The 26171-nt window shown below is 43.9% G+C and overlaps 3 protein-coding genes across 3 annotated transcripts; all 3 read left to right on the top strand.

The window, feature by feature from the left end:
* Nucleotides 1-1938: 1938 nt before the first annotated feature.
* Nucleotides 1939-6259, top strand: ppp1r7 (protein phosphatase 1, regulatory (inhibitor) subunit 7). The gene is made up of 10 exons (XM_056597648.1): nt 1939-2038; nt 2728-2823; nt 2944-2993; nt 3119-3184; nt 3307-3437; nt 3581-3743; nt 4194-4310; nt 4429-4533; nt 4676-4762; nt 5077-6259. The coding sequence occupies exons 1-10, from the start codon at nt 1999-2001 to the stop codon at nt 5251-5253; spliced, it is 1032 nt and encodes a 343-aa protein (XP_056453623.1). The 5' UTR covers nt 1939-1998; the 3' UTR covers nt 5254-6259.
* Nucleotides 6260-6876: 617 nt separating this feature from the next.
* ubxn7 (UBX domain protein 7) lies at nt 6877-15172 on the top strand. Its single transcript, XM_056597629.1, has 11 exons — nt 6877-6996; nt 7942-8098; nt 8259-8323; nt 8471-8536; nt 8855-8967; nt 10573-10719; nt 10875-10965; nt 11100-11230; nt 11370-11958; nt 12092-12171; nt 12855-15172. The coding sequence occupies exons 1-11, from the start codon at nt 6927-6929 to the stop codon at nt 13014-13016; spliced, it is 1671 nt and encodes a 556-aa protein (XP_056453604.1). The 5' UTR covers nt 6877-6926; the 3' UTR covers nt 13017-15172.
* Nucleotides 15173-16510: 1338 nt separating this feature from the next.
* On the top strand, nt 16511-25043 carry LOC130388226 (serotransferrin). The gene is made up of 17 exons (XM_056597620.1): nt 16511-16621; nt 16820-16968; nt 17051-17153; nt 17247-17435; nt 17569-17704; nt 17917-17972; nt 18361-18524; nt 18850-19000; nt 19153-19313; nt 19557-19653; nt 19786-19809; nt 19990-20151; nt 20555-20705; nt 23243-23310; nt 23398-23582; nt 23697-23889; nt 24700-25043. Exons 1-17 carry the CDS (start codon nt 16582-16584, stop codon nt 24744-24746), a joined length of 2076 nt encoding a protein of 691 aa, XP_056453595.1. The 5' UTR covers nt 16511-16581; the 3' UTR covers nt 24747-25043.
* The last annotated feature ends 1128 nt before the right edge of the window (nt 25044-26171 follow it).

A 26171-nucleotide genomic window follows, 5' to 3' on the forward strand; every position in this document is an offset into this window, starting at 1 on the left:
TTATAAAACTTTGTAGTACTGCCCTAGAATCAGTACATATAACTGATCTAAGAGATTTAGTACCACCCATCAAAGAGCGGTTATTATTGCAGTCATCTCTATTGAGTATGCTGATAAAAAGTAACTCACTCTACATCCATATCCTTTTTCAAATTCTGGAATAGATATACCAATATCACATTGCCCTTTGGGATCTTTAGAACCATCTGTAAATATTTTCAGGTATCCATAGTATGAAGTAGGAAGCAGGCTTGAGCAAAAATTTGCTTGGTGAGATGCTCGCTTTTTTCTGTTAATAAATCAATGTTTACCTCTTGATCAGGGAGCATGAATACAACTTAAAGCTAATGCTGGACCATACTTTAATTCTTTCAATCCATACTCATTCACTAAATTGTCAATATTCCAACCAAATCCATTGGCCTTTTTAGTCTATTCCCAACAATCACTAAGCACTGAAATTGATTGGTTCTTAACACTTCCTTTTAGTCTAACCCAGTATGTTAAAGACAATTGCCCATACCTGTGAATTGGGGCTTCCTTAAATTCTACTAATAAGGCGCTTAGTTGTTCTAAACGCACCTAGGGCAATCCTCAAAGCCTTAAACTGCATTGTTTACATTTTCTTGAGGGATGTCTTACATGCTAAGATACAACCATAATCAATTGTTGATCTCATCAATGCTTTATATATGTAAATCAGTGACTGCTTGTCTGCTCCCCAACTATGCCCTGTAACCATTCTCAAAAGATTAGTTACCTTTTTACACTTTGTTTACATATAATCAATGTGATATTTCCATGTGAGTTTGGCATCCAACGATATTCCCAAGTACTTACATTTTTCACTTCTAACAAGTTGCTAATTATAGACTAGAGCATAATTTTGGAAGTTTCAGGGAGATTTTTCCTAGTAAACTATCCAACCTGTGATTTTGAAGCAGAAAATGTAAAACCCCAATCAACTCCCCACTGTTCAAGTATATGAATGTCCTTTTGAATCTTATCATTAATGTATGAAATGTTGCGTCCTCTGCTCCAAATCACAGCATCATCTGCATATAATAGGCCTTTATTATTCTCTCCCAGTTTGTCATATATGTCATTAACCATTATGTTGAACAAGATGGGACTTATAACACTCCCTTGAGATTGGCCCATTCAACACTATTGCGATCTCTACGTCAAGTCACAACCCTGTGATTGGTTGTAATCAACTTCCGGGAAGAACAACCTCGTAATGCTTTTATTCCTTGGTAGAATGGTATCGCCATCTTCAGGCCAAAGTGTGTATACTTAAATCACTTCTTACAGACAATTTGTACCAGTTGTTTTTTTTGCCTATAAAGGGGTTATTACATAGCCTATATAACAGTGCGCGTTGACTCCAACAAATAAAGTACATCTATGTCAGATTTCGCTTAGCTCACTTTAGATTCAGAGATTCAGAGATTCAGACTTTATTGTCATTGTGCAAACTTGTACAATGAAATTGGGGTGGTGCTCACTACCCATAGTGCAAAATAAAGCAGTGCAAAAAGCAAAAATACAAACACAAACAGCAATAGGCACAATAAATATAAATATGCAGACATAACATATAAGTGTATTTCTTTAAATAAATAAATATGGTAGAGGATTTCACATGTCCATTGGGGGGGGGGGGGGGGGGGGGGGGTCAGGTGTTAAGTAGACGAATTGCCCAGGGGTAGGCTATAGGTATTCCTCAGCCTGTTTGTCCGGCTCCCAGTAGACACAACTTGTACTGAAACTATCAACAGAGCTGACTATATATAAAACATATACGGGGATATTCTATGATCGCCGAGGACTTTTTATCCAGACCTGGCATTCTTTTGCGTGTTTTGAGGTATTGTGTCTCTGCGCACTGGGCGCCAGATGTGCAGCCCTCTGAGCGGCGGTCGAAGGCGGGTCTCCATCAAACATGGCAGCCCTCTGATTGGCTGGGTGGCGGTAGAGGGTTGGTCTACACGAAACATGGCTTCCCTGTCTACTGGTGAGCCTCAAGAAATGGAAGGTAAATACATGTTTATCATCTGATTTCTCCCCGTGTTGTGTTTGCGTCATGAGTCACCGCTCGACAGGGACCCCGTCTCTTTAATGATGTGTGATCGTTGTGGATGTGTGCGTTGTATGGGGGTAAAAAGCATCCCCTGGACGTGAGGCTGATATCAACAACAAGACTGCCTGGTCTTGTTCTTCATTGGGCTACCTCACAATACCTGAGAGCGAACGTTACACCGGCTTTCCAATGTGTGTCAGTTGCTCATACGTATATTATTTAAGGACTATCATCCTATTTCCTGACATTAACTTACTTAGTGTCTTATTTTAATTTTAAATGGCAGTATGGCCATCGAAGCTTAGCTTGCGAGCTAGCCTATCATGGGTATCTCCCATGATTTGCTTACATTCGCTATCAGTGTACTCTTTTGATCATTTAGATTCGCGATGTAAGACGTAGGGCAACCATAGATTAAGGTTGCTCTTCCGTTAAACATGTTATGTCAATGATATTTAAATATAATATGAATCTTTTAAGTTTTGTGTGACGTGTGTATGGAGTGTGTTGGCAACTTAAGGCCTCCGGCGAGCATATTGGTGACTATAATCGCTTGGGTCCATTGCGTCGTAATCGTTGTAGCCACTGCAGATGTCAATGGTTTGAAGCACAGCTCTGAACATCTTTCCCGGTTAAATCTCTAGTGGATCGGCGTGGCGAGTCTGAAGAGTCAGGAGATGAAGAAACTCGGAGGAAGAGTATCAATGGCGAGCAGGACACCACTCAGCCATCTACCTCAAGTAACTATTTTTGTTTAAACAACACCATATGTCTAAATGATCATTACAAAAGTCATTTAAATAGATATTTAAAGTGCGAGTAAGACCTACATGTTATTATGTTTTATGTTTCATTTAAAGAGGAGTCCCCAGTTGATATGGAGACGATAACCCTGGACCCTGATGAAGAAGTAAGACATTTTTGGTATTTGTTAGTTTACTTGATTGTTATATAATTGTTATAAGATGTTTCTGCGTCATTGTTTGTTTGTAAATTAGGATCCACGAATAATGGTTGCTTATTGTCTTTTTTAAGGATGTTGATCTCGTTCACTGTCGCATTGGGAAGATCGAAGGATTGGAGGTGTTACAGAAGGCCAAAGTAAGTGGTTTAATCGGGTCTGTTACAATTTAAGGTTTTGTTGAATGTCGTAGTCATGCTTATGCGATCATATTACCGATTACATTTTTTTGGTGTTCCTCTCCTCTCCTCTTCCTATCCAGACCCTCTCCCTACGCCAGAATCTCATCAAAAAAATAGAAAATCTAGATGGCCTAAGATCACTGCAGGAATTGGACGTCTACGACAATCAGATACGCAAGCTGGAGAACCTCCAGAATCTCACAGAACTAGAGTGAGTCCGACAGTACTGCCTTACTGCCTGGATCCTCTACATAATCCTCCATAGCCTATTCACTTTGGCTGTATAGTGGACAAATGTCTGGATCTGTGCGCTATTTGGACCAATGGCTGTCTTGCTTTTCCCTTTTATATTAGGCAGCTTGACGTTTCCTTTAACGTTTTGAGGAAGATTGAGGGGCTGGAGCGGCTGACCAGAATAAAGAAGCTGTTCCTGCTTCACAACAAAATAAGCACCATCGCCAACCTGAACCACCTAACCAGTCTGGAGATGCTGGAGCTGGGCTCCAACCGGATCCGGGTAAGATAGTCAGCCCCTGGGAAGGTTGTGCTCAATAATGAATTGTCCTCGGTCATTGAATGACAAAATATGTATGTTTTGAAAGGACTCTGTGAACATGTTAAATTGTGCATAATAAATAAATGATAGCAAATGCCTGTCGACCAATAGCAACATTGATAGCAAATAATAGAAAAACTATCTACCAATTAATTTACTAATGGTTCCTGCAAGACACCTAACCTTAACTGCTCCTGGTGAGCTGGCTTTTCCTTCCATGGTTCACTCCGCGCTGTGGTCAGTGAGTGAATATATTTATAAATGGGCGAATTGTAAACGGCCTTGGGGGGGGGTCACAGGTTAGAGAAGCGCTACGTAAATACAGTCCATTCATCATATCCATATAAAGATAACATTTAGAGACCATACACTGATTTCTAAGTGTCTGTTGTAATGTTGTTGCCTGCGCAGATGATCGAAAACTTGGACAGCCTGGCCTCTCTGCAGAGCCTGTTCCTGGGAACCAATAAGATCACACAGCTACAGCACCTGGAGGGCTTACATAATCTCACAGTTCTCAGCATTCAGGTACACCTTTGATTTTCAACACATTCTTTCTGTACGTTTGAGCAATGGTGTAATGCACAGTATATTTAAATATTCACAGACACTTGTATAGATTGTGTTTTATTGTTTATGCCCCCAGAGTAATCGCATCACTAAGATGGAGGGCCTGCAAGGCCTCTGCAACTTGAGGGAGCTTTACCTGAGCCACAACGGCATCGAACTCATAGAGGGGCTGGAGAACAATGTGAGTCATACGAACGCCAGTGGCACGGGCCCGTAGTCCTACCCAGTCCAACCATCGGCAGTACAATACCTTGGACCGTCGTGGATGTTGCCGCATACCTTATCCTTTTTTTTTTGCTTTCTGTCTTTTGTCTCTTCCACAGAAAAAGTTAACGACTTTGGACATCGCGGCCAATCGAGTGAAGAAAATAGAAAATATCAGCCACCTGACGGAACTACAAGAATTCTGGGTACGACAACCCAGTGGGAAAGGGATGAAATCTGAGTGGAATTAAAACTGAAATTCCATGCGTCATTCGGTGTTTAAGTCATTGCATGTGTCATGGGAACTTGATCAGGGAGCGGCCAGAAGAGGGAATTTATCCTCATGAAAAAGGGGCTGGCTTTCTTGTAGCTCTTCCACTATAGCGCCTGATCATAAATAATGATGTATTAATAAACATGTTAATAAGCATACACAAGCTTGTTGGGGGAGGGGGGGGGGTCCGTTGAATAAAGCTGATGCCCCTGTCCCCCCCCCGTAACCCCATCCTCTCTCCCTCAGATGAACGACAACCAGATAGAGAACTGGTCCGACCTGGACGAGTTGAAAAACGCCAAGACCCTGGAGACAGTGTATCTGGAGAGGAACCCGCTGCAGAAGGACCCCCAGTACCGACGGAAGATCATGCTGGCACTGCCCAGCGTGCGGCAGATCGACGCCACCTTCATCCGCTTCTGAGCCGCGGCCTCGCGGATCCTCCCGCCATGAGCACTCCCCCCCCTCCCCCGCCCCGTCTCTTTTTCCGAAATACCAGACCTCACGTTCCAAAACCTGCCTCATAGACGTCAAACCACACGCACACAAACACGCAAACATGCACACAACACACGCATGCAACAGACGCACACACACACACACACACATACCTACACACGCACAACAGACACACACACACACACACACACACACACACACACACACACACACACACACACACAACCACACATGCTCCTTCCCCCTTACTTATACACAAATAAAAATGTATACACTTTGAAGTTAGAGCTCTGCCGTGTTCACCCACTCCAAAAAAATAAAAACGTGTATGCAGCCATGCATAACTGTATCTATGCTGTTGTCTAACAAGAAGTGTGCTGATTGGATTGGCTGGATCTGAAATTTGTGAAGAGGCAAAGAGGGGATGCCTCTCATATTTCCTAATTTGTCTCCAGCTATTATATTTTTGCTTGCATGATACACTATTGGAGTCCTCCTCTTTCACCCCCCCCCCCCCCCCCCCACACACACACACACACATTATTTTACCACTTTATGTTTGACGTTTCACTGCAATCTAATCAGAGACAAAATGGGGCATTTCAAAAGATTTTGGGAAAGGAGGAGACTTCTACCTCACCAAGTACCAGGTACTTCCCACAATAGGTACACCAGTTCATGAAGCATCTGAGAATAGATGACCTTGGGGTGTTGCGCATTGACACAAATGAATACTATTTGTTTTAGAATCCTATTATTTAGACTAAAACGTCACAGTCCTGTAAATATCACAACTCTAAGCTCAATGGGTCATTTGTATTACCCTGGTGGGTAGTCACGATCTGTTCCATAATTTGACAGATGAAAATAAAGTCATAGACCGTGCATGTGGTTATTATGGTAGGCTACTTGTCAAGTCTTGACAGCCTATTAGAAGTAAATGTGTATTCAAATAAAGATCATATCGCTCCCTGTGATTGTTGCTAGCTGTATATCTTTTTCTAAATTCAACATGAGGAGATTGCTTGTCTCAACAAATGGTTGCAGTATAAACTTTACATGAGATGCACTAGTACAAGTACAGTCCCTTTTTTGGATAATTTATTATTGTTAAACTTAACCAACTTTTTCAGATTGTTTACAGATTCATATCGGTCTTTCATAATTGACTATCGAACTATATAGAGTAGCCTAGTCCTATGCTACCGACTTGCTGTACTATTGTGTAGCGTTGGCCAACAGAGGGCCGATTTAGGGCCTGAAGTGACTCATTGATTTGTTGATAGAATCTAGAAAAATCCAATACATTTAGTTTATTCATCAAGGTATGTATCAGTGAACAGTTGTAAAACCAGAGTATTCCGTTTTAAAGTAGTATATCACAAAGTGCATGTTGATGATGTTTAATATAACATAACTCATAGCTTAATAATAATATCAACTAATAATAGTTGAAGGATGTAAAATATACATTATTATTGCAAAGCTCCAAATGCATTTTTCAAAAGCATTCGTTCCTTCAAAAAATACATCTCCCACAATGCAAAACAAAACCTTCGGTGACGACGGGGCATTGCGCCAGGGAAAGGACGGCGGAACGCACGCGCAACATTTGTGTTGTTGTTTGTGGCGGTAAGATGGCGGCGCTCGGAGATTCATCAGCTCCGGGGGTGAATGGGTTAATACAACAATTCACAGCAATCACAGGTAAATAAAATATTTGTATTTGTGTTTGGGCCACACGGTAACCATTTACTATCCCCCCGAGCAGCTAATCCGCCTAAGCACCTGAAATGTACTGCGCAGGAAACAAAATGGGCATGGATGTGTTGTACTGCCCCCTGTCAATGCTCTGCATTGGAAAGAGAAAAGCCAGTCACGGCTGACAAGTACGTGGGTCTCTGGCTCATAAACTTAAAAGTCAAACGGCGTGGGGAAGGTGTTTTCCTTTCACGTGTGCCAAAATATAGCTTTCAAACACACTCTACACGTGCAGTCTTATCACAGCGAGGTGACGTTCGCCAAACTTGCTCGATCATCTTTCGGATTGCATGTTTGAATATCTGGAATGGACGTCGGGTGTGCAACATTTTCCCTGACGAGCAGAGAGAGAGCAGTGCTAGCTCTCTAGGCTCCGCCTAATGTTCCTGGTAGCAGGCTGGAAATGAAAGCCCCTCACTTTTTGGTGGCATGATCGCAGTACGAGCGCTCAACCGTTCAATGATATGAGAAAAGTTACCAAACTTCGCTGTAACGCAGTATATTTATTTATGTGAATACACCATCGGTTTGAATGGATGATGAAAATGAAAGGGGTTCCTTGGAGATGATACTTGCAATGTGAAGTGAGCATGCGCAGTTCAGTACTTTCAACACATGAACTAAACCGTCGGTACAGGTCGGGTCATGTGCACGGGTGGCTTGTAAACTTCCACATATAATATCTCCCACAATACGACCATATAATATGCAAAATATCATGCATCATGTTAATAACGCTTTTCGCCATTGGATGATAAAAATGCACCATTGTGTCCAACATGGTAGTGGGGTTCAACATGTTCATTCTGCTGTAGTTTCCTCCTCGTTCCACATGTTGATCATATCATTGGGTCATATATATTTATATATCTTCTTATGGTTATTTTCTAGGAGCTACAGAGAGTATAGGAAAACATATGCTGGAAGCATGCAACAACAACCTAGAGATGGCCGTCACCATGTTCCTGGATGGAGGTGGCATCGCCGAGGAGCCCAGCACCAGTTCTGGATCTGCGGCGGCTTCGAGCAGCAGAGCTCCACCTGAAGAGTAAACAGATCTTTTATTCATATCCGGAACACCTACCCTCACTGTGTTGTATATTCTGCACTTTAGATATTACTTATTTTGTTAAAACGTGTTATGGTCTAACACGTTGCTACTTGGTGGATGTTTGCAGTACAGGCTGATGTCGCCTTATGTTTTACAGTGAAGTACGTGCGCCGATTCCCCAAAAGCAAGACATATTGGTGGAGCCGGAGCCACTGTTCGGAGGTGCGGTTCTCATTATCTGTGTTTGGCGCCTCACACTTCTTAGGGATCGACTCTGTCGCATTGTTCTGTTATTTTGTTCTTATTGCTGACACGTGATTGTCATTTGACGACCTTGACTGTTACCCCTGACCCGCATATCCCATCCAGTGCCAAAACGTAGACGTCCTGCACGCTCCATCTTCGATGGCTTTCGGGACTTTCAAACGGAAACAAGTGAGTTTCCTCATTGTCTTTTGTTTTTTAGTACTTTCTTAAAGGGAAAGTTCACAGATTGTCATTGTTTACCTCGTTTTCATGTCTGTCAACGTTTAGCGTATGCATCCTCTAAAATCATCCTCTAAAATCGAGAAATAAGGTTGGAAACCGGTGAACTGCCCCTTTTCAGACAGACTAGTCAAGAGTATTTAACTTGAGCTCTTAAGCTCAAGTTAGCACTTAAGTTAAGGTATTTAAGTAGGGAAATGACTCAAACCTTAGTCATAGTGGTCGTCTTCTAGCACCTCACCTGGGGTGGATGGTGTGTTACTCCAGTCCGACAGGAACAGGAGCTGAGGAACGGCAGCACGGTGGACAAGAAGCTGAGCACCCTGGCAGACCTTTTCCGCCCCCCCATCGAGCTCATGCATAAAGGAAGCTTTGAAACGGTAAGGTTCTGGCGTGGCCGGACTATTACTTTATCCGTATTGAATTGCATCAAATGTTTTGTTGGGTTGTATTGGTAACAGACCAGATAAAGCTGGTTCATAGAAGAAGCCATCAAGTCATTTGATATATACGATAAATTCAAAGATGGATTTACTTAACATACATATATTCGATAAGAAACGTTCTTTTTAAACGGCAGTAGCAAGATTTCCATATTAGTAAACTAAATTGCAGGTTATCGTTTTAGTTATGGTCTTAATAGTAGATTATTATAATTATTTAGTAATTTGTGACAGTTCTGCTCAACAGCACTTCCTAGTAGGGCTGCTTGATTATGAAAAGAATCATAATCACAATTATTTGGCTCAAGTTTGAAATCACGATCATCGCATCCATCTTTCTGAGAACTTTGTCTTGTGTCTTAAGAAAATACACAAAACGGTAAAAAAGAAAATGATCAAATTAATGTACAGACATGTATCCAGCTGTTCTTTCTATAAAACATTTAATAAAAAAGTAGAAAAATAGATTAAATTAGTTTTGTGATCGTTTGACGCTAAAATCAAAATCGAGATCGAAATTCGATTAATCGCCCAGCCCTACTTCCTAGTTACTGGAGAAAAGAGGAAGTGCCTTTAATTTGTGAAAGGTTTATAGGATTATTAAAACAGTGTAGCATGTGGTTAATTTTTTTTCATAGAATTGACAGAAAATGGACTATCCTGATGAATATCTTTATGAAATGACTTGTTTTTGTCTATAACGCACATCCCTAGCTCTGTGTGTGACGGTGACGATAGATTGGAATTTCAATTAATTTAAAAGTTTTGGTTGGTGAAAACTCCCCTACAACATCACTGAAGCATTAACCGTATCCTGGTAAAGCCCCCCCCCCCCACTTACAAATAAGTTTTAAAGCATTTCAACTTTTGGTCCATTTATAAAACATTCAAAATAAGAAACATGTAACAAAAAGTTTTGAATCTCCTAACTGTGCACATGCAAAGCAATAGCGATCGTTTTCCCGTAATTTGACCTACATAAAGTACAGTATATGAAAGCTGACCCTCCATTGATTCCTACAGTCCAAACCATATCACTCTGTGACAAAAACTGACAAATAACCAATCAAGAACAAACCTCACATTTCTTTTCTATAAACAAAAATTATGTCTTACTTTGGTAGTTTTTTTCCTCAAAGTTGACTTTGATTGCATGAAACCACAATAAACAGGTAATCCAGTGTCTAGGAGCAATTTTCTAGTCACAGTGTTTAATACAATCAATTGCTCCGAGAAAAAAAATTATTGGTTGCCTTCAATTAGAACAGATTACTTCATCACCATCTGGTGGCCATATAGTGTGATTGCGAATGTTTGGCTTGGTGTCATTCAGTTATATCTGCCCTGACCTTTCAATAGAGGGGTCAAGTTTTTAAATTGTACAGTCTGTTCTCAAGATATCTACCTGCTTGTGTCTCATAAAGGTTGTATTGTCAATTCTACATTGGATTTATTGATTTATTGAGAGCCCTGCTGGTGGGTGCGCTGAAATCTCGCTTGAAATACACATCAAGTGTCCGTAATGTGACGTTGGTGTTTCAGGCGAAAGACTGCGGGCAGCTGGAGAACAAGTGGCTGATGATCAACATCCAGAACGTGCAGGACTTTGCCTGCCAGTGTCTGAACCGGGACGTGTGGAGCAACGAGGCCGTGCGGACCATCATCAGAGAGCACTTCATCTTCTGGCAGGTCCGTCTCGTGTCCACTCGTCACGCCACCTCGCGATGAACCACTCTCTCCCAATCTGAGGAACCCAGACACCTCCACATGTGCCGTAATGCTTCGCTTCCCAGACTGATTCGTTTTTGTTGTGGTATTCACAGTGTCCATCCTCTCTATCACAGGTGTATCATGACAGTGAAGAGGGCCAGAGGTACATCCAGTTCTACAAGCTAAACAAGTTTCCCTATATTTCGATCCTCGACCCTCGGACAGGTGAGTCTTGACAAGGGGGAGGGGGGGGCGGGGGGGGCCTTCAGGCCATACGGATGCTTTAGATGTGCTGTGATACAGACCATGAACGGACCGTTATATGTCCATGAACACCAAAACCCGTCGCCCCCCATCAGGTCAGAAGATGGTGGAGTGGAACGAGTTGGACGTGGCGTCGTTCCTGGAGCAGGTCACGGGCTTCCTGGCCGAGCACGGCCAGCTCGACGGGCCGTCGTGCAACGCTCCGCCCGCCAAACGAGCGCGCTCCGTGAGACTCTCCCTTAAGCCCTCTCTTAATCAGGCTCCTCCCACATGTCTTTTTCAAATGCGCTCATGGCGGACTTAAGTTGACCGAGTCTCTTCCTTCCTCCCCCCCCCGCACCCCTTGTTGTGGTTTTGTGCCTCAGGAGAGTCTGATCGACGCCAGTGAGGACAGCCAGCTGGAGGCGGCCATCCGGGCGTCCCTGCAGGAGACCCACTACGAGTCCTCCGTCCTGGACGTCCCCCACTCCCCCCAGTCGGAGGCGGAGGAGGACTCGGAGGCGGAGCCCTTCTCCGACAGCGAGGGCCTCATCTCCATCGACGGCTCCGACAACGACGCGCCCGAGCCCCCCGTGCAGCAGATGCCCGCGTCGTCGTCGTCGTCGTCGTCGTCATCGACGACCTCGTCGAGCCGACGGCCCACTGCCGCCGCCGCCGCCGCCGCCCCTCCCACCTCCTCCTCTTCCTCCTCATCCGCCGCCTCCACCCCGCAGCCGCTCGGTTCCAACAGCGCCCCCGCCTGCCACAGGAAGTCCCTGCACAAAGAGCACAGCCACAGGAAGGAGGAGAGCAAAAAGAACCACCTGGAGCGGCCAGCGGAGGCGGCGCTGGCGGCCCGCACTAACTCTGAGCCGGCGCCGCCGGGGGAGAACCACTGTTCCACGGCGGCCCAGAGCACCACGCCGTCAGGCGCCGCCAGGCCCTCGGACTCGGACGGACCCGACGCCGACGACGGTATGAGGAGACACACCGCACGGCTGTCTGTGTGTGTGTGTGTGTGTGTCCATGTTGGTGTGGATGAGTGAAGTGGCGTGCAACGCCGTTGCCTGAAGTCTGACCGTTGCCGTGTGACCGTTTGTTCCTGCAGGTCCGAAGGCCAGGTTGATGCTTCGCTACCCGGATGGTCAGAGAGAGCAGATTGCACTGTCTTCCAAAGCCAAATTGATGGTGAGAGTGCAACTTATTTAGCGTTCACCGTCTAATACAAAAATAAAAGATGGATTCATTTTGTGAAGGGCATAATGGAAAGCAATGTTTGTATTTTCCGATGACTGAAAATGCTCAAACAAGGACTCTTTACTAAAACATCTACGTGGCGGAGAAAGTTCCCCTGCCTTACACGCAAATAGTATGCATGAATAATTATATGGGTTGTAATAATTATACGACCAACCCTTCAGGTCTACTGTACCACAGGTAAGCATCCATCTTCCCGTCGCCCAATGGAAAATATTTGAGGACAGCATTGCTGCTTTTACTTTTTATTGGGACTGTAGACCATAATAGCAAGTATTTTGGGTGGTTGGCTGGTAACCGGAAGGTTGCTCGTTTGATATCCGGCTCCTAGCCGAGTGTCGAGGTGTCCCTGAGCAAGGCATCTAACCCTTACTTCTCCCGACGAGCTGGCTGTCAGTGTGTGTATGTGTGTGCATGAATGGGTGAATATTAGGCAAAATTGAAATGCGCTTTGAGTGGCCTCTGGATAGAAAAGCGCTATGTAAATGTAGACCATGCAGTCGATTTGAGGACAACATTGCTGCTTTTTACTTTTTTATCGGAACTGTATGTGGCCGATGCGGCCCTTTTTTATGATATTGTGTGTTATTGAGGTTCTGATTCTCTCTCCTCAGGCCCTGGTCAGACACGTCCAGTCTAAAGGTTATCCCAATGAACGCTTTGAGCTCGTCACCAACTTCCCCAGAAGGAAACTCGCACACTTGGACTACGACATGACCCTGCAGGACGCTGGGCTTTGTCCACAGGAAACTGTGTTTGTGCAGGAGAGGAACTAGCTTACTTAATTGACCACCCGCCCCCCACTCCACCCTTCAACACATGCACCCATCCTCTGGTAGATCCTCTACTCATTACAGATGATTGGCCAGGGATCATGTCATTGGCCTTATCCCTTTTTAACACTTTTTTTTTTTTTTTCGAAATTAGGCCCTCGATTACTGGGACATGTTTGAGTGGAAGGACTGATTACCTTTTTTCTCTCCCCCATTACTTTTCCACTGGCTTGAATACTGATGTACTCTCTACTGGCAGCCTAAACCTTTTTTGTAGTGTGAAACATATGGCCAGTCAGGTGTTGACACCAGCAATCTCCAAAATGTGGTTCTACAGACCCCTTGTTATTTTTCGTCATGCGTATTTCATCTCGACCAACCCTGTATTTTTGTTTTTTCATCGCCCCGACTCGTTCCAACTGTTATCCAGATGGAACACATTTGATAACGTTCATATAAAGTTCCATGCATCTAACAAGAGAGGGGATATTTGATGAGACACTGCACAGCCACTGGATTTCACCAGTGTCTGTAGTGTCATCTCTTACTTTCCGGCTGTTTGTAACAGTTTTTCTGTACCTGGGAGGGTGATGGAAAGAAAGGCTTTTGTAAGCATCTGTTTGTACCAAATGTTACCGTTGTAGTTATTAAGGCGAGGGGGACATGGAAACAATGGTTCTGTGAATTGGAAAGGACTTTAAACGTGTCTCACTATCCCCAGCGAAGAACTGAAGATCTCGGAAGATCGGTAGATCTGCACATTTGTACTCGAGTTTCTATTGGTTCATTTTAGACTAGAAGATGAGATTTGAGAGTTTCTGCCTTTTGATACAAAAGTGAATGAATGAGGAGCTGTTCATATCATTGATCAGTCCTGCTTTGTACAGGCGTGGTGTAGAGATGATATTTAGTTGTAGTAATTGTTCATTCAGTTTTTTTTTTTTTTATATATGTTCTGCCAGGCAAATGTGCTGATGCTGAAATATAATCATCGAAACCAAAATAAATATGTTTGGTCTTCTCTTAAATTTCCAAACCTCCCAACAAGCAAAAATTCCAAATACACAAAAGGGATGGGGGCGCAAAGCTTACATTAGGAATGTGTTCTTTTGAGTTTTGACTGCTATCCAAATACCCTTCAATAAACACTGAGTCAGAGTTCTGGTTCAGAGCTCCAGAGGGATAATTGTAGGCCACTTCTATAACTAGACGGTAGATGATACGATTTTAGCATTATGGGATTATAATCAAACTTTTCAAACCCAGAGAAGTTTGGGACATGTAACTTAAATGACAGAACGAAAAAACACATGCGTGATATCAAGCACCTTTTGGGTGAACAAGTTGAGTGTTTGGCCTTTCCAGAAAGCTTTTGCGGTCTGTAGTGGCTAAAACTCCCTTGTGAATTCGTAAATAGCTCTTAAACATATTCAGTTGATTGACCGCACTAACACGGCCTATCTAGTAATCAGCTTTTCCAATGAGGCGTATCGGTTAACGGGTCAGAGATGAAAGCATATCTGCAGCTGATCAAACAATGGTCTCGAGGGGGGATGGGGGTGCTCAACCGCCCCCTCTTCTAAGCAAACTACAGCTCTGTCAAAATGTTAACCCTAACCCCACACCCTCCTACCCCACATTTCTTGGCTTTTATACCGTTCAGAGTAGTACCACAGCAATGTGCGGGGGGAGAGCCTATATAATAATAATAAGTTGCATTTATTCCAGGTACTCAAAGTGTGTGTGTGTGTGTGTGTGTGTGTTTTGAGCACCCACCTGGGTGATGAATAACGTAAGGTATGTGCGATAGCATACTGACTGTCCATTGGAGAGGTGAGTTTGGATGCAATCCGATGAGAGACCAGGTGATGATACTGTTTGTGTGGGCACAATATACATTATATTATATTTGGAGTATGAAAGAGGGCCGTAGCCCACGAGTATCAATGGGCCTATTATCTAACAAGGGAGACGACTCCAACCCTTGTTCAGGCAGACCTCAGTTGGTTCTCGGAAGGACTGGTCAATGAAAGTTAAAGTTTGACCAATGTGCCGTCTGGAAGCACTTTGCGACTGCAGAGTTAATTTGTGTTGGATGGGATAGGTTTGCGATATTTAAAAGCACGCAAATAAAAGTTTTTGGTGAATTAGCTGTATTACTGTTTGTAATCGCAGGACACTTAAATGTTGACTGAGAAACTGCTTAGAATTTTAACACAAAGGACAAACAGCAGGCTTTGGATGTTTAAACCGCCCCCCCCCACACACACACACACAGTTTTAGACTTTGTACACCCTCACTCTGTAATCACACAATCAGATAAATGTGACTAACTCTTACAACATGGAAAAACGCAATCGTCTCCAAATCATCCAATCAACCCATTGCATCATCCAATCAAATTATTGCAAAATCGCTATGATTTTGCAATAATTGGTTGATCTGAGGTTGCAGAAGCAAGCTCACGCCACCACCGCATCAACACAAACGGTCAAGTGATAGAAATGAACCATACCCTGTCAACTTCCAGAAGAACCCTGGTGTTTCTGTGGTAGCCTATTCCCCTTGACCCCATCTTTCCATGGTGTTTCAGTGTGCAGAGCCTTTAATATTGAGTTAAAGGTTCAGCTTGGTGATTTATTTACACCATGCAATCTCCTGGCTGAAAATATGCTCTGAATATTAGGGAGAAATGTTGAGTGATGTACATAAAATATTTGTGTTTTGGAAATATTAATCCTAATGATAAGAATAAATATACAAATGATCTAATTCGTGTAACAATGATAGTAATCAACTGAACTGGCATTTGTATACATTCTCTTGCACCCAGAGACTTCTCCCTTCCTCAATCTGATTTTGCATTGCTTGGTGGATGCTTAAAAACTGACCTCTTTGATTTGTCGATTCCTTTAGGTGTCTTTCCATTACAATTAGGGCATTTAGCAGACGCTTTTATCCAAAGCGAATTGCATCGGTTATTACACACATTGACAAACCTGTTTTCTAAAAGAGAACGTCTTTCAACATCAGCAACTATGCTTCCATGCTCTGCAGGATCCGAGGAAAAGCCACGTTTAGGTGGGGGTTGGCAGACACCTAGGTGGCGTGTCTTCATCTTTGCAACAGTCTGCTAGGATGCAAGACAGCTCAAGAAATCTATATGCTAAAGAAGTGTTTCCCGGATGTCCTTTTATATAATGTTGTAAAAAGATTAAGGATAAACAAATCCGATATGATAGGCTACATGTTTATGCAAAGTCATGAAAAAAAGAAAAACCATTGTAGCCTAGATTAATATGATTAAAATGATTTTCTAGAAATCGGGTCGTTTACTCTGATGGGATTTCAGTTCCATTATGTAGAAATTTTGGAAATGTTCAATCTTTCTCAACATGCGAACGCCCCCTCCCCCGCAGTGAAATTGAGCATTGGTCAAACATTGACACCCAAAACAAACGATCCCTCTATCGGACCGCTCAGCCCACTCAGAAGGCTGCTATAAAATCACCAACGCTTCATTTCTTCACAGCAGTCTGCAAGTGAATTGGAGACCCTCAGTCCGCCATGAAGCATCTCCTCCTGTCGGTGCTGTTTTGCTGTCTGGGTAAGGATCACAAAAACTCTCTCTATGTATCCCAACAATTCTATATATATTTCAAAAAATATATGCATATATACAAACTGGGGATTTAGATGGAACATATTTTTCCTTATTTTCTTATTTTAATTGCAGAAGCACTTTGTTTTAACAATTTATAAAACAAAAAAATAAATATTTTGAAAATTTTGACTTTATCAACAGCAACTGCCTTCAGCGTGCCTGTAGAAGTGGTGAGGTGGTGCGTGACCTCACCTTTCGAGAAGCTGAAATGTGATGCCCTGAAGCTTAGGCAACCGGTGTTCACATGCGTATTAAGAGCAGACGCCACTGAGTGCATTTTGGCAATCAAGGTGAGAAACCCGTGAATACTGATATAAACTACACCGTGATGCCTCCCTCGGTTGGGTTATAAGTGGTTTGGGTCTCTCTCAGGCCGGTGAAGCAGATGCCATCACATTGGACGGAGGGGAGATCTACACAGCAGGACAGCACCCCTATGATCTGCAGCCCATTATTTCTGAGAAATATGGCTCAGGCAAGTTACTTCAGTCATTAAGACAAAATCAAACCAGCCTCATGCTACTATCATAAGTTGATATTAACTATGTAACCATCTGCATGGAAACAGGGTCCTCCTGCTACTACGCTGTGGCTGTCGTGAAGAAAGACACTGGATTCTCCTTCAAACAGCTGAGTGGGAAGAAATCGTGCCACACCGGTATTGGGAAGACCGCGGGCTGGAACATTCCCATCGGAACTCTTCTGACGACGGGTCAACTCGTTTGGAGCGGGCAGGAGGACTTGCCTGTGGAAGAGGGTGAGGCTCTAGGACATGTGATCCGAGCATGGCAGTTTATTTTTCTACTGTATTTTGCCCGTGTTAATGTATTGTCTGGTGACGGTAAGGCTGAATTGTGTCTGACATCCATGGCCGTTCTTGCGGTTTGTAGCGGTGAGCACCTTCTTCTCGAAGAGCTGCGTTCCCGGAGCAGGGGGTCTGGTTGGCGGTAAACTGTGCACATTGTGCCCGAGTGACTGCAGCAAGTCGGCCACTAACGCCTACTTTGGATACGCAGGAGCATTCAAGTGAGTCTCTTTTTTTCCTTGGCAAAATTTAAGTAATTAATTAAAAGTTAATAACTGATATTAAATATCATTCTGCCACAATTTTTCGTAAAAACTAATTGCAATGTCGTACCATATTCTTTTTTTTTTTTTAAACTGCAAACTTTTTGTTAGTCATAATGCAGATGCATGTTTTGTATTGACTGACTTTGAATGACTTTTGTCTCATGAAGGTGTCTGAAAGACGATGCCGGAGACGTTGCCTTTATCAACCACCTCACAGTTCCAGGTCAGTGAGTGCAAAATCAGTTCCCTTTAGTTTCATTAATCAATTTGTTTATTCATCTACTTAATAAACAAAGGTTTTTGGAATCACCACAGTGTCAATATCACACAGTGCACACCCGCCATCGTCCCTCAAACTCTGTTGCCCTCTAACCTTTGACCCTTCCAGAGTTGACCCAACTCAAAGGCGGGACTTTCGAAACAGTCTGCACATTTATAACCAGCTTTTGGGTTTAATTCTCTGGGTTTTATTCAAGGAAAAAATTATATTTTACCTCGTACGTCATTTCATTAGATTAAATACAACTTTATTAATCCTCGGTAGGTGAAAATTGTTGCCATAGCAGTCAATTTACTAACTGGAGCCAACTGTCACTTTCTCTCTTTCACAGCGTCAGAGAAAGCCAACTACGAGCTGCTGTGCCTGGATGGTACGAGAGCTCCCATCGACAGCTACAAGACCTGTAACCTGGCCAGGGTTCCCGCCCACGCTGTGGTTAGCCGCGATGACCCCGAACTAGCCGAGCGTATCTTCACCGCCCTCACCACCGTCAGGGTAATACGCATGCACACACAACCATTCAAACACGTACACAACAATGCACAATCACACATGCGCACACACACACACGCGTGCACACATGCGCGCGCACATGTGCACAAACGCACACGGACACACAGACACGGACACACAGACACACATAAGCACGCACCCACGCACTGTATGGAGTCAGAGACTAAATGGAGACAGAGACCGACAACATCATCAGATAATGTGTTACATTGTAACATTTCTGATTTAATTAAATGCTTACCATTGTAACACCAACAAGCTAACTTTGGCATTAAAATTATCTAACATTTACTTGTTCACTCTGCAGGGCTTTAACCTCTTCTCCTCTGCTGGGTTTGGTGCTGCGAACTTGATGTTCAAAGACACAACACAGAGTCTTGTCAGGCTGCCCGACGGCAGCAACTCCTTCCTCTACCTGGGCGCTAAATACATGGCGTCCATCCGATCTCTGAAGAAAGGTAGGCCTGGACACACAAGCACCCAAGACCCCTAATGACCACTGCCATTGACTGCAATGGTGGAGAAAATAATCCATTACAAATTCCACCACATGTCACTCAAATACGAACATTGCAAGGTATATAACCAATACCTTACCTCGACTCCATAGAATCGGATCAATCAATAGCGCCTGCGATCAAATGGTGCGCCGTGGGCCACGCTGAGAAGAAAAAGTGTGACTCATGGAGTTCATTCAGCGTCGCCGATGGAGTCAAAAACGTTGCATGTCAGATTAGCCCAACAGTGGAGGGCTGCTTTCAGAGGATTATGGTGAGCTATCTTATTTCATCTTTTTTTTGGTCATCCGTTTTGTGGAGATGTATTACATAGACAAGGTCATCTGATTTGATGTGATTATAAGATGATCTGATTGGAGTTTTATGTCGGTGTCAACAGTCCTTTTATGAAATCAGATGATCTGTTCTTAGTGACTCATCATTGGACTTCGGTAAAATAATGTTATTGACAGATGAGCTGAATTAAAGGTTTTGGGGTATCTCTGTTGTTGTCCAGCGTCAAGAGGCTGATGCCATGTCTGTAGATGGAGGACAGGTTTACACCGCTGGGAAGTGTGGACTGATCCCAGCCATGGTCGAGCAATACAATCAATGCAAGTGTGGAGATGAAATACCATGCAGATATGCATCTGATTGATGAATACTTGCAATGTTCTTTTCCTAAATGTTTGGGAAGTGCATTCATTGAAAAATTCTAATAACTGCCTCTGTATTGTTTTTAACAGCACTTTGCAGTTCTGCCGGAACTCGTAAGTGTGTCAGTCTTTGCTTTAATACAATTATATTTCAGTTATAATAGACATCCCTCCTAGGAAGTCATATAACTAGCTATGCAAAAGTTAAATTTCAGTTCTGTTTGTGTGTGTTTATTTTCCTTTCTTTCTTCCCCTTTCTTTAATTTTCTTTCCAACCTTGATTTGCGTTCGCAGCTCAGGCCACATACTTCGCCGTTGCCGTGGTGAAGAAGGGCTCCGGGGTGACCTGGGGCAGCCTGAGGGGTAAGAGGTCCTGCCACACGGGCTTGGGCAGGACCGCCGGCTGGAACATCCCGATGGGCCTGGTCCACTCCATCACCGGAAGCTGTGACTTCGGTAAGCTACGGTTGCGAGTGCGAATTCCCCAACGCTTCATGTTGTCCGGTCTCCTGGTGCATTATGTTCTGTTTAGTCTGGCTGAACGGAAGTGGACAGCGTCTATTGCCTAGCGTCGGATTTCACCGCGACTCCTCCCCTTCCGGTTGCTGGCAATTCCCCACGCACTATTTTGAACGGACACCGCTGCTGCTTCCCGGGCTTAGCCCCGCCCTAGACGATTGTGATTGGTTTAAAGAAATAAAAACAGGCCCCGCCCAGTTTCCCCACGGATAGACGGCTCGAGGTAGCGTGATTCCAGACCATTCTACTTGCTGTAGTTTGGTCTGGCTTTGCGAGACTATGTTCTGTTTAACAACCCCCCCCTCCCCCCCCCCCCCCCCCTTCTCTCCTACCTTCCCAGGTGGTTTCTTCCCCAGTGGCTGTGCCCCAGGGTCTGAACCCTCATCCACATTCTGTCAACAGTGTGCCGGCAGAGGATCTGGAGTGGAAGATGGTTCCAAGTGCAGCGCCAGCTCTGTAGAGAAGTACTACGGCTACGCTGGAGCGTTCAGGTAGGGGACGCAGGTTTTATTTAAAGGTCCCATGGCATGAAAATTTCCCTTTATGAGATTTTTATATGAGTTCCCCTAGCCTGCCTATGGTCCCCCAGTAGCTAGAAAGGGAGTTAGGTGTTGTAGCTCTCGTCACAACACACAGACACAGGTTGGCCGCGAAAACTATTGCAAATAAACATAAAACAAAATGGCACATCAGCAAATGATCCATTATTTACATAAGCACGTAAAATTAAGACAAAGAAATATGACACTAATTGGTACTTTAAAATGACATGCATAAAACAGGAAATAAAGTGTATTAAGTGGTGAAATAAAAAACCTTGCAGGCCCCTTGTTGTGAAAAGAGGTTTGTTAAAGGTTATTTTACTGTCCTTGTATCTTGGCCGTCTGCTTTAGCTTCAGAGGCAAACTTATTACAATATCGCTGCACTTAACGAGCCACATTCATACAGGCTTGGTCATGCTTTTGCATCAATTAAACCAACAATAATGACTTAGTGAAACTAGGAAAAAAACATTAGTTCCGTGCTCTTGCAGCACATTAACACATTCTAATTACACATTACAAATGGGTCAGTTACATAATATTAACATTTTAACCTTTTAACCCAACATGAATTTTTATCTATTTGTGGGGGTGGGGTATGGGATTTGCGAAACGCCAGCAGATTTTGAAAACACACAACTCAAATGGTCCTACCCCTTCTCCTTCAACGCTGATTCTGACTACACCCATTCCAAGTACATGGACGCGCAGTCATGCACGAGCGAACACAGATGCGCGGGAGCGAGCCATTAGCTAGTTAGCTAGCTCCAGTAGCTACCGCAGGATAACAACAGAAGCTTGCTCTGGGTAAAGAGCTTTGAGTAAGGGGTCGCGCGGGGAGGGGGAGTGCAGTACGACTGTTTGATTGACGTACTTACTGTCCAATGCCACTCGGTGGGTCTGGAAATCATTGGCTGGAGTTTTTCGAGCCCTGCCCGTTCCACAGATGATTGACTTGTTTAATTTTCATGTCAGTACTTCTCAGTGGCTCAAGTGGGTTACGATAAGGATTTCAAGTAATTTTGCAAAAATGGCCAAAAAAGAGAATTCCATACCCAACCTTTAAGTGTGCATAATGAAAGAAAACCTATCTATGAAATGTCACACAGGGTCGGCTTAGCCCAGGAGGTAGAGCAGTTGTCTTGTAACCGAAAGGTTGCTAGTTCGATCCCCAGCTCCTCCTAGCGAGTGTTGATGCGTCCCTCAGCAAGACACTTGACCCTAACTGCTCCTGACGAGCTGGCTGTCGCCTTGCATGGTTAACTCTGCCGTCGGTGTGTCAATGTGTGTATTAACTGATGTAAGTCGCTTTCGATAAAAGGGTCTGCTAAATGCCCCGATTGTAATTGTAATTTGCAGGTTTTAAGTGAGGTATTCTGCTCCACCTATGAAAATTATAGCTCAGATTTCGAATTTGGCCCCATATGCCCCTTTCTCTGCCTTGCCCCAATGAAATAATGAGCTACGACGTGTGTGTGTGTGTGTCTGAATACACACACTGTAACACCAGTGTTGTACACTTCTTTGTTATTTGGATAACCGTTCTGCTGTTGGTGTTATGGCGCATAAAACGTCGGTTCTCTGACGTCTCTGGTATTTCCACAACGAGACCCGTAGAGGGGGTTATCTTAGCCATGGTTGAGAAGGAATTGGGGGAAAGGAACTTTGGCTTTGACTCCCTGAAGTAAATAAACCACCCCCGTCGAGGCACTACTGCTGCTGGGCGGTGGTGCCTCGGCGCTGGCCGCTGCTGAGGCGGTGGTGCCTCGGCAGCGGGGCTCCGGGGGGAGACAATTGCGGTTAACAATCCCTTTCTCCTCCATGCCGCGGTTCAGTCTACTTCAGATTGATGTGGAAGTGAAAGAACCAGAGACGTCGAAGAACCCGTCGCAGTCGGTTGAGATTCATCATATCGTCTGGAGTCGCACACAGCTTTTGGCCGTGAGAACATATATGATATGATATAGATATCTATGTATAATATGATATTATTTAGATATAGAGCTCCAGGACTCCCACCGGAGCACCCGGAGTGCTCTAGAATATTTACAGAACACAGCCAAAGTATGTGTGCGCCTCACCATTGCGATACATCCATTGTAAACAGCGCATGGTACCGTTTTTGGTCATCCGCTGCTCAGGGCCAAACCCCCACCCACCTCCTTGACCCTCCTCTCTCCTCCTCATTTGCAATAAAGCTACAGACACGAAACTGCACCTTTGGGGAAAGCTCAATGTGCGACTGGCTTGTAGTGGCTGTAATTCTAGACCACGGCTCATTTCGGGAACGTCTTCAAATACTGTGCTAGGGGCCAACTAATACCTATATCAAAGCATCCATAAAGTAGAATGCCATGGGACCTTTAAATGGATCAAACGTAATGTGTCTTGAATTGCACATCTAGGGTCATGAAGATATTTATTAATCACATATTGTGTGTGTGTTTCTGTTGTGTGTTGCTTGCTTTTTCCACCATTTTTATAGATGTCTTGTTGACGGTGCCGGGGATGTTGCCTTTATTAAACACACTATTGTGGCAGATAACAGCGATGGTGAGTGACTACCCTCCTTTAAAGTCAGTTTTTTGTTAATGTAGAATGGTAAGACAAACTGCTTAATATTTTCTCTCTCTTTTAAAGGAAATGGTCCAGCCTGGGCTACAGCATTGAAATCTTCAGAATATGAACTCATTTGCCCTGGGGGTGTTGGTAGGGCAGAGATAAGCGACTTTGCCTTGTGCAACCTGGCCGCAGTTCCTTCCCATGCTGTTGTGACGCGCCAAGACATTCGCGACGATGTGGTGAAGATGCTCCTCGACCAACAGGTTGGCACCTTTGATTGATTGGAAATTAGTTAGCACCTTGTGTCGACAGATATTTAACATAAATATTTAGTAGCAAACCATATATAATGTTTTAAAAATGTGCTTTATTTTCAGCGCAAGTTCGGTACAGATGGTAGCGATACTTTATTCAGGATTTACGAATCAAAAGATGGAAATAACCTCCTCTTTAAAGACTCCACTAAGTGTCTCAAGGAGGTACCAAGTCAAACAACAGCCGATGCTTTCCTGGGAACTGGCTACGTGAACGCCGTCAAGTCCCTCCGGCAGTGCCCTGAGACTGCTTCTGGTATGTTAAGGTCATTCAAAGAAACCAGAGCTAGTGAGCGGAGCTGAGCGGAGCTGAGCGGAGCACTGCCGCTCCAGTGAAATCGCTCCTCGCTCGCTCCAATTTAAAAGACGGAGAAATAAACTATTACGAATTGTCTCCTTAAACAGAAAACTTAAATACTAAAGAAACTAAGAGCAACGGAAATATATTTCACTCATAGAACATTTATTTTAAAAGATAGACAAGTGCAACAACGAACAAGCTTGGCAACGTCAATAGGGCGTGCCTCAGACTCGTGTTGTGAACGATATCGGAGCGTAATTGGAGTGGAACATAGCGGCCGCTCTGCCCTCTAAATTCAACAAAATTCAATCCCTTCCACTCCTCGCTCGCTCGCGCACCAATCTGCTCACTATCTCTGAAAGAAATGTCTATCTATATTAAAGGTGACATATTAAACCACAAGGTGAGAATAGCCGTTACAAGCCGTTTTGATTGAAATCTGCCTCCTGCCCTTTCATCACACGTGGGCGTGTCCACCTAGATGTATGACGGATATATGAGCAACGTTTGCTTACAGTCCACTGGGTAGGCTGGTGGACTCATCTATCCAACGCACATCTAGGTGGACACGCCCACTTGTGATGCCAGAAGAGGGAGTTTTTAAAAACGGCTTGTAATGACTAATCACATTCACACCTGGTGGTATAATATGTCTCCTTTAAGAGTTATATCTATATCTATAAATGCCTACACAAAAGATAGTAACAAATTCATCAAATTACACACTACCCTTAATGTAACATTTGTTTTACCCCTTTACACTAGATCTGGAGAAAACCTGCACCTCCTTTTCCTGCAGTACTGCAGAATGACAAGAGATTATGGCCGCCAGCACGCATTGGATGCTTTTCTAGAAAGACACAAACAAACACAAATCTGGACCCAAATGGGGAAATATCTAAATGAATGTATGTTGAATAATAGGATATGTAGCTGCTCCATTTTAAACAAGCGATAAACAATAAGATACATTTTTACAATAACATCACCGTTTTTACTGTTTTTACTGTATCTTTACCTGTAATGGCTTATGCATAGCCTTCATTTATACGGCCAGATAATACTACTATGCTTCACCTTCTCAAATAAAGCCACTTGTTTCATGCTCATATTGATATTCTTTTTTTGTTTACACCGCCCTCTTGGGTGGAGACTCTCATTGTGGACATATAGTATGTAATCCTGCAGACCAATTAAGGTTTATATTTATGAGATGCATTAATCTGCCTTATTAAAACATAAACTGAGCATATGAGCATAATTCATCATATGTACATATTTTGTTTATATTGTACCTGCCAAAGTATTCTGTGCGATATGTTGCAACACACTTTAGTCTCAATTAAGGGTTATTTAGGTTGATTATCGATTTCACTTGAACTCTCCTCCGAAGTCCTGTCAATAGAGCGGCGAAGTAACGCCCTTTCCGTTAGGGCCCATTCAAAGAAAACTAAAACATTTTGCGAAGACGTTTGCTAGGTTTTGTGTGAGGCCGCTTTGTGAACTACAGCTCTTCGCTGCTCTCGACGCGAATGATATAGGCCTACGTCACCACCCGCACTTGGAACTCCGGTACAGACATGTGCCGTTTTCCAATATCCATACTATCCGTACTTACTAGCCTAAGTTTGTGTACGTAGGGCATTCCGATTCAGATCGGGCGAAAATATGTGTACTGAAAGGACCCGGATGGTGTACTCAAAACGGTTAAATCGCGAAGTGTGTGGCGATGTACACTTTTCGTACTCAACGGCAGCCATCTTAGCTACGTAGCGGAAGAGGGCTGAGCCAGGCTGAGCCAAAGTCTGCGCATTTTCCACATAGCCTGCATTAATAGAGTCATTTTGTAGTTTTTATAGTTTTCATAGATTTTTATAGCTTCTAGGCGTAAAGAGTTCACCGTTCAAAGCGGGATGTTTATTGCGGGGGAGGAGCCGCGGCGGCAGTCGTGATCGTAATTTCCGGTTAGTGCACCACTTGAGCCCCGCTTCCCGCTGCCGAGGGACCACCACCTCTGCGCTGCCCTCTGCCCGCTGCAGGAGTCGGTGGTGCCTAAGCGCTGCCCGCTGCTCACTGCTGAGGCGGTGGTCCCTCGGCAGCGAGGCTCCGGTGGGAGACAAACGCGGTCAACAATCGCAGGCAACAATCTCTTTCTCCTCCATGCCGTGGTTCAGTCTACTTCAGATTGATGTGGACGTGGAAGAACCAGAGACGTCGGAGAACCCGACACAGTCTTT

The sequence above is a fragment of the Gadus chalcogrammus genome, chromosome 8, assembly GCF_026213295.1.
Source record: "Gadus chalcogrammus isolate NIFS_2021 chromosome 8, NIFS_Gcha_1.0, whole genome shotgun sequence".
NCBI lineage: Eukaryota > Metazoa > Chordata > Actinopteri > Gadiformes > Gadidae > Gadus > Gadus chalcogrammus.